This window comes from Rosa chinensis, chromosome 7 (assembly GCF_002994745.2).
Source record: "Rosa chinensis cultivar Old Blush chromosome 7, RchiOBHm-V2, whole genome shotgun sequence".
NCBI lineage: Eukaryota > Viridiplantae > Streptophyta > Magnoliopsida > Rosales > Rosaceae > Rosa > Rosa chinensis.
Window position 1 is genome coordinate 38,446,984 of NC_037094.1, and position 9,323 is coordinate 38,456,306.

Here is a 9,323-nt window from a genome sequence, read left to right on the forward strand (position 1 = left end):
TCACACTTCATGTCACTGGCCTTCATAACTGTTGTAAACATGTCATTGCTCATGTCACATGGCATGTCATTGACATATTGAACATGTTTCTTTCAGAAAATCTTTGAAAACCTGAAGGAGGATAGAGAGGAATCGGAATTCGAGGAAGAGGAGAATAGATCAGATGAAGCAAAGACAGTTCCGGAAGGAGAGGAAAAAGGAGCTGATGATCAAAATTGTGAAAATGAAGAAGATAACCTAGAAGTTGAGGTGGCTGAACAGGAAACAACTTCAAAAAAAAAAAACAAGTGGGAGAAAGAGCTTCAGAAAAAGGAGGAGGAGATAAGATATATGACTGTGGAGAAAGATAATTTGAAGAAAAAAATGAACGAAAAGGAACAGGAACTAAGGAAAATCACAGAGGACATGGTGAATCTGGAGGAACGAAATGCTACACTTGTGACAAAGAATTTCTGCCTTGCATCATCGGTGAAGGAGTTAGAGATAAAATTGAAGGAATTGGAGCAAATGTTGAGCCCAAAGACTCACACCTCAACAGTAGCTCAGCAGCACAGCTCCCACCCACCTAATGCAACAGAAGAAAAAAATGAATCAAATGGAGCTGCATCTAAGGATGTTGAAAACAAAGAAAAGGAAGATCAATCGACTGTTGAGGAAGGTCAGTCCCATGGGATCTGCATAGTCGAAGAATCTGCAGTAGCAGCAGCTCAATCTCCACCTCACTGCACAATGGCAGAAGAAACTCAATCGACACCTCCATCACACAAGGACTCACAGTTCCAGAGCCCCACAGTCCACATGCTCACAGTGCCGGAAATGGAAGAACAAGCTGACATGTTTCAGATAGTGAAAAGTCCTATAGTTGAAGAAGCATTTCAACTTCATACATTGAGCATAGAGAAAGAGAAGAAGACACCAGAGCAGAGCAAAAAGGGCGAGTTAACAATGCACCTTACAGAGCAACATTCTGGTGAAACGGTATCATCAATGGGTCTCTACTCTTACGTTGTGAGATTAAAGAATATGAGAAGAACACAGAAAAAGGACAACATTTACGGGTGGGGAGATGTGAAAGCAAAACGACAGAAGAAAGCAAATGAGATTGAAAGATGCTGAAAAGAAAGAAAAAGAAAAGGAGATGAAGGCCTCACTGCCAGCTGCTGAATGTAAAAAGCTAGAACAGATGGTAGCACAACAGAAGTTAGACGATTTACCAGAGGATGTTTTGCAAGCAATAAGAGAGATCGATGCTGCAGAAAATGCACAAATCAATAAAGAGCCAGAAGAGAAACAGCTACCTCCAAGAAAAGTCCATTTGGAAGATATGCAAGCAGAGCCACACAAGTATCAGATCATTATATCACCAGAAGTTCAGCCTGTTTTTGACATTGAACCAATCAATTGCTTTCCTCATAGGGAACAGATGACAAGAGCTGAGCTCACCATGCCTTTGCCACCACATCTAAGACAAACATTATCATCATTTTTATGAATTTTGATCATCTAACCATTTCCTTTAGTAATTTTGGCATTGCTCTTTGGGCCCAACTACTTGTTGTAGCCCCCATGACCTTGACCATTTTGTCGACCCTAACCACATTTTTGATCACGTTTACGAGTTTTGTCATGCCTTTCACCACGTCCATTGTCAATACTACTAGTAAAAATTGCATTCACTTCAGGCAATGGCTGTGATCCTATGGGGAGGTTCTTCATCAGGAGCTCATTGTTTTGCTCAACCACTAGGAGATAAGAGATAAGATCAGAGTATTTGGTGAATCCTCTTTCTCGGTATTATGGGCTCCAAAACCAGTCTAGGTGCAAACTGTCTCTTTTGAGTGCCTGCAGCACCGTGGGGTGCAGTCGTCGGGGAATCCCTTGACCTGACTTCTTCTCAAACGTTGTGGACGAGGAGAGCACCAACCTCGTCACCAGATTCTTTTCTTTGCCTTCTGGAAAAAGACTTCTTGCCTTACTGGTAAGGACTTGTGTTGTGATCTCTTCGCGTCACCAAATCGATACTCAACGTTGTAGGTTGAGCAGAGAAATCACTAGGAAGTTTGGAGAAAGCATAGGTTTGCTAAAGCATGACTTTAGCTTCGCTGGGTTGCGAGGGGCGTTACCCTTGCTTCACTGGGTTGCAACTAGGTTGTAGGTAGGTTTGCTCCGGAGAGGCTTTGATAATCTGTGTGATTGATTGAGGAGTTGTTTTTTTCGTTGTATCGCTTTAGCCTCTATATATAGGCTGCTGCAGATTCACCTTCCAAATAGGAATGAAATACTATATTTTAGGCCACAGTTATTGGCATATGAATCAAATCAAAACTCTTAATAGTTTTGATATTATATTGTAAGTAATAGATTAACTCTTTCGTAGCAATCGTTTAGGCAAGGTTAATTACATATTTTGGTCCTTGGACCAAATCTGGTAGGATATGCACGTCTTAATTGCATATATATCTTCGCGAGGACTCTGTAGCTTAGTGGCACATGCAATCAGAAAGGTTAATTGCAATTAAAGGTGATGGTTCCTTCCATGTGTTCCGCGTCCATCCACCTTAATTGCATGGGATTGCTTACATATCATTGGTAGTGGATAGGCTGGTGGCCCACCTTGGTACTCATTCCTAATTGTCACCATGCATGAGTAATTACACATACATGCATAAATTAACGTGATATATATTCCTTTGATTCCTTAATCAATAAGAGCCCCTGCTTTCACGTGCCCCTTAATTGCATGGGAAACCTACTCCATACATGCAGCTACTATCTTCCCTCTTGCACAATACGTGGTAATCAAGCAAATCATCATATTTAATTATCAAATACTTGATAATTAATAGTAAATTGATGAACATCCAGATTTGCTTCAAAATTGTTGGGCCTCCAAGTAGGCTTATTTAGCCTCTAGACAATATATTTCGAACTTGTCGAAAATATGTAGCTTGGACCACCGATATTGGCCTGGTTTTTTTTGAGTCCCCCTCGTCGGAAAAAAATGTTAATTTTGGGTTCAAACAGGTAGTTGCTATAAGACCATATTTGAGGCATGGAATGTGGACAATGTTTTCTCAAGCATCATCTCCTGAGTGATATGTTCTCCACAAAGATTCATTTGGGAGGTGATCCTGAACATAGCAGAATTGCAGTCGATCATAGAATTATAGTCTTGCAGACGCAGATGTGTCCATTCATAACTTGCCTTGGAGAGGACAACAGTCTTTTGGTGAGCGAACCTGTCCGCCAAACCTGTCCATAGCTCAAGGGGATCCTTGACTGCTAAGTATTCATCCTTCAATCCCTGATGGAGATGATGACGCAGCAATATCATCGCCTTGGGTTTATTCTATGAGGACGCGTTGTTTCCTTCCTTGATTGTCGTCCCAAGGTACTGAGCTTCGAGATGGATCTCGGCATCAAGAGCCGAAGACAAGTAATTCTTGCTAGAGATGTCAAGGGCGACAAAATCTAATTTTGTCAAATTCGTCAGCTTCCTGTACACAAGATGAGGTATGTTAGGATCCATAGTGTTAGAGCTACAAGTTCTTAACAAAAAGCAATTAACCAGTATCGAAACTTCAGGTTCGAAAATAAAGTGAACATTGGATCGCAATTATATGCACGAAGCGTCAGGTTTGTGTTCTTATAATTAGAACTTCAAGTTCTAAGATCTTTTATTATTTTTTTGAACTTCGGGTTCAAAAAAAATTGTCTACTCGAAAATTCAGGCTCGAGTTATGATCGTAAAACTTCAAGTTCACTAATATATATAAAAGGGAAAAATAAATATATATCAACGTGAACATATTAAAAATATTAAAGATATGGATAATATTGGAGCAATAGAGATAATTATGCATTTATATAGAGATTTGCTCATCAATAAATGTATCACGGCAAACATATATAAGACGTGTATGATTATAAGACTACATCAACCATCATGAGATAAATGAATTAAAACAAGATTGCATGGAGTCAGTATATGGTGAACGTGAATGATATTTGCAAACCTCCATCAATAGTAATGTAAACAAATAGGAGTTCTAAAGAAAATGAACTCGTAGATCCCATTTTATAGTTCAAAGCAATGACATTGCACCATAAAACATCTAGATCATCATAGAGCAATAAGAATATATAGAAGAGCAAAACGTGCTGATAACGTGTTATAAAGTATTGACTTATTTTATACAGTAAGAAATGTATAAAGAGAAATGAGGGGAAAATGGAGAAGTGTATTATTCAGTCTCAGAGGCCTCCCTTATATAGAGATAGGGTTTACATGATAAGTATTCAGACTATTGATATATTACATGTATGTCTCTAACTAATAATGTGGACATCCACATAAGAATTAATATTTACAACAATCCTTGTTTTTTCTATTTCAAATCAATTTTTATGGGTGAAAAAAAATGACCAAAAGAGACATGTATATTAAAATGATTGAAGAAAAAAATATAAATGAATTATGATGTATCCTTTTTTTTTTATACGAAAAGACTGTGAATTGAAAGTGGAAGCCTCTAGGGCATCCAAAGTTTACAATGTCAAAGTGGATATAGCATTAGCCGCCATTCTCGGCAAAGAAGTGGATCATTGAGTACCATCACTAGACCTATATCCTATATTTGATATAGCATCAGCTATAAAGTTTGCTTCCCTAAAAACATGATGGAAAGTACTAATTTCAAAATTTGAGGCAATTTGTCGTATGTCCTGGATAATCTTTTGGATCCTCCAAGGGGGCCGGATTTTGCCCTTCATCGCTTACACAACTAATTTTGAATCGCCTTCTGCCTGGACATGTGTGTAGCCGCGTTGTTTTGCAATTAGCAAGCTATTTCTTAGAGCCAACGCTTCTGCAATCAGCACCGTGGTAGTGTCGAAACCCTTTGTTGCTGCAACCAGTGGTTCACCATTTTGATTTCTGATGACAAAGCCACCTGTAGCTGAACTCTGTACTTTTGAGCCATCAAAGTTGATTTTTACATAGTTTGGGAGAGGAGGATTCCAATAGATTGTGGTTTCTTGGTTGTGGTTGTTCCTCGACCCGCCAACAATGACCCCTGTGTTCATATTGTTGAGAGTTGTTGCTGAAGCTGCAATTACTTCATTTGGGAAGCTAACTTTTCTCCTGAAGATAGTATCATTTCTTGCCTTCTAAATTTGCCAACAAATAACAATAACCTATTCAAAGGTCTTGCTGCAATAGAGATTGTTAATAAACTTTTCCTGGAAAACCTTGAAGTAACCTTCCTTCCAATCTAGAGGAAGAAAGTTGATCATCCTCCAAACTGTAGACGAGAACTCACAATAGCCAAAAAAGTGATCAGCAGTCTCATTATTATTATCACAGAGAGGACAAGAATTGTCATTAATATAGCCCCTTTGAGATAATGTATCTCTAGTTTTTAACCTTCCCCTCAAAAGGAGCCACCCAAAAATCTTAGCTTTAGGTGGAATATTTAATTTCCACAACTTATTAACAGTTCAATGATCCTGTGTTTTTCCATACTATCAAGTTCCAACCAAGTTGTGGACTTGATTGTAAACTCTCCAGTGGAAGAATGTCCCCATACATATTCATCCCTCTGATCTGTAAGAGGAATCGGAATGCCAAGAATCTTATTGACTACATTTTCATCTAAAACAAAGTTGAGCTTTACTTTATTCCAACTTCCATTAAGCATGTAGTCCGCAACTGTTTCATTAGTATTTAACGTATGAACAAGGTTATTGGGAATGAGTTCATATAAAGGATAGTCAAAAACCTAGTTAAAGAGCTAAAAGTTAATTGATTTACCATTGCCAACAATCCATGTCATGCCCTTGTTGATTAGCTGTTTGACATCCAAAATTCCTTTCCAAGCTAGGGAGTGAGACTGCTTCTTCTTAACCTGAAAAAAGGCTACATTATTGAAGAAGAAGGCACTTGGCCTTACTCCTAACCCCCCCCCCCCCCCCCCCCCCCAAAAAAAAAAGCCTTTTGGGGTGCCTACTTTGTTCCAAGCCACAGGAGCAGCCATGGTATTTGACCCCCCCCCCCCCCCCCAGAAGAAATCTCTGGCTTTGTTATCAATAGAATTGGTGAGCTTTTTGGAGCATATGAAACAAGACATTACATGATTTTGTTAGTTTTGGGCTTGGTTAATTATACGTGGTAGATAATTTCATTTGACTTTGTCTAAGTAGAGTCTTTGACATGTAATTTGAATATCCTATGAAAGTGGAACTACTAGTTTCTGTTGAGATGCAGATTTGGTTGTTAAGATACTGCAGTATGCTTTTGAATCCCTTAATAGGTGGGATTAGTTAGTATAGTATCAATATAAAAGGAGGTCCCTACTCTCACTGCTATACACGTTCTAAAAGCACTAGTCCTATTTACTAGTTGAGCAAAAGCTGCAGTAAGAGAGTAGAAGTCTTCCTTTTGCACCAAGCACTGATGGCTTCTTCTTCAGGTAGTCTTTCTATCTGCTTCTAATCATTCTTACTTAATTATGATGTAACATGTCAATGTAGTTCTATGCACATCAAGACTGATGGCTTTATGTTCTTCTAACATGTGGTATCAGAGCATGTCTATGTGCTTAGAATTAATTGTAAAGTGCAATTGTATAATTGTTAAGGAATACTTGTTAATCAGGAGTATATATGATCAGAAGCAGTAGCTTGTATGCTTTTGTTTGTCTTATAGTTAAAAAAAAAAAATTTTTGTGGATTCGGGGATTCGAACTCGGGTCTCCCACACCCAAAGCAGGAACATACCGCTAGACTAGATTGGGGGCTTTTGTCAATGTGGCTTTGTTTCTTTAGTTTTATATATTCTTGTCGGTGTTCTATGATAAAAGAATAAAACTCGGCTTTTGCCGACCTGAAGAACCCAGATTGCTTATTTGCTTATTTGGGGCTTTCTTCTATTCACCATATTCACTGATCCCATCAACTTCTACTATTATGATGACTTCATAAGTTTCGTTTGAAAAATTCTAGGCTATATTTGTGTTAAATTAACTGAATTTCAGGTGTTGTAAGCTGAACAAGGTATGATGTTTTAATTTTTCTTTAAGATTCTGGGATTTTCTTGTTCTATCGCAAAAAGTTCTCCTATGATGAAATGAATTCAGCTTACTCATCAACCTCAATGTTATAATCTCCAGTTTGTATTAATACTGGAACCTTGTTATTTGATTGAGATAGTTTGATATATATAATATATTTTGATGTGTTCAATCTCAGAAGACTCTAGCTTCCGCTTCGATATGGGTATGATTATCTTAACGAACATCAATATATGTATATATATAACGAGTGTTGTTTCTTGTGTTGATGCATCTAACCCTTTTCAGTCTCCAGTATATGAAGAAAAGTACACTATGCATATTGAAAGTGTGGTGATAAGGTTTTGGCTTAGTTTAGGAAAATAATGAATCTTTTCTGCCAAAGTGGATTTGTTTTAATGTTTTCTTATTCAAAGTCTGAAGTACATAGGCCAATGTTGTGATCTTAGTTATAATAGATGATCAAAATTCCAAAGAAATAGCTTATCTGTTTTTTAACTCAGATTAGTGCATTAAGTTTATGAGATGTTTGTTATGGATATTTTCTTCTATCCAAAGATGTGGAACTTATTCAAATAACATAATATTCTGCATAATTGTAATGCAATAAAGAGAATTTCCATGCATTGTTGTATTTCTGCCCAAAGGTGATATATTAACATGCAGTACAGTAAGGGTTCAAAAAGGCAAATAAAGTTTATTGTTCTAATTGATTAGTAGTATAAAGTGAAAGCATATACTAATCTGATAAACCTTGTTTTCTTCAGTTGTCAATGCTTCTGGTTTCTCCAACTTGAACATAGAGACACTGACAGGAGGTAATTTCAAGAAATGGGAAGACGACCTCAAGATTGTGCTAGGACTGATGGACTATGACATAGTCTTACGAGAGGAGGAACCTGCTCCAATAACTGAAGCAAGCACCGATGAGCAAAAGAAGAAGTTCAAAAAATGGGAAAAGGTCAACAGAATGGCCCTACTCATAATGAAGAAATCTGTGGCAGAATCTGTGCGAGGGGCTATTCCTAGCGGAGACAAAGCCAAGGCCTTTCTTGAAGCAGTGAGAGAGAAATTCAAGGAGTCTAAGAAAGCTGAAGCTACTAACCTGATGCACGCTTTCAGCAACTTGAAATATGATGAACGCAAAGGTGTGAGGGTACACATTCTGAAACTCATTGAAATAGCAAGCAAACTGAATGGTTTGGCTGTTCCAGTGCCAGAGCCTCTCCTTGTCTATCAAGCACTCCACTCACTACCACCTAAGTTTGCATAACTGCAAGTGGCAACATAGAGAGATACAAGGCAAGGCTGGTCACAAAGGGCTTCACACAAAGGCAGGGAATAGACTACACAGAAACGTTCTCACCAGTTTCATCAAAGGATTCCTTGAGAATTGTCATGGCCTTAGTAGCTCACTACAACTTGGAGCTGCATCAAATGGATGTCAAGACAGCGTTTTTGAATGGAGAATTAGTGGAGGACATTTATATGATGCAGCCACCCGGTTTTGTTGAAAAGGGGAAGGAGCATATGGTATGCAAACTCAGAAAGTCTATCTACGGCCTCAAGCAAGCTTCAAGGCAATGGTATCTCAAATTTGATGAGATAATTTTTGATTTTGGTTTCGTTGAAAACAAGATGGATGAGTGCATTTACCTAAAGGTCAGTGGTTCAAAATTCATTATTTTGGTCCTTTATGTTGATGATATACTTTTAGCGAGCAGTGACATGACTTTATTGAAAGATACAAAAGATATGTTGTCTCATACTTTTGAAATGAAAGACCTGGGGGATGCTTCTTATGTTCTTGGTCTTGAGATCATAAGGGACAGATCAAGATCATTTTTGGGATTGTCACAGAAGGCTTACATTGAACGTGTGTTGAAGAGATTTAATATGCAAAAATGTTCTAGCTAGTGGTGAAGTTCCTATAGGGAAAGGAGACAAGTTCAGTAAAGAACAGTGCCATAGAAATGAATTGGTGAAGAAATCAATGCAGGATAAGCCTTATGCATCTTTAGTTGGGAGCTTAATGTATGCACAAGTATGCACAAGACCGGACTTGGCTTTTGCTGTGGGAGTTCTAGGAAGGTTTCAATCAATTCTTGGTTTGCATCATTGGACTGCAGCTAAAAAGGTTCTGCGTTACTTACAAAGAACCAAGAATTTCATGCTTTGCTATCGTAAGAGTGATGAACTTGAAGTTGTTGGTTACACGGACTCAGACCTAGCTGGCTGCAAGGATGATAGAAA

General features: G+C 38.2%; 1 protein-coding gene across 1 annotated transcript; it reads left to right on the top strand.

Annotated features, from left to right (window-relative positions):
• Positions 1 to 7,271: 7,271 nt before the first annotated feature.
• LOC112177892 lies at positions 7,272 to 8,343 on the top strand. Its single transcript, XM_024316133.1, has 2 exons — positions 7,272 to 7,275; positions 7,838 to 8,343. Exons 1-2 carry the CDS (start codon positions 7,272 to 7,274, stop codon positions 8,341 to 8,343), a joined length of 510 nt encoding a protein of 169 aa, XP_024171901.1.
• Positions 8,344 to 9,323: the final 980 nt, after the last annotated feature.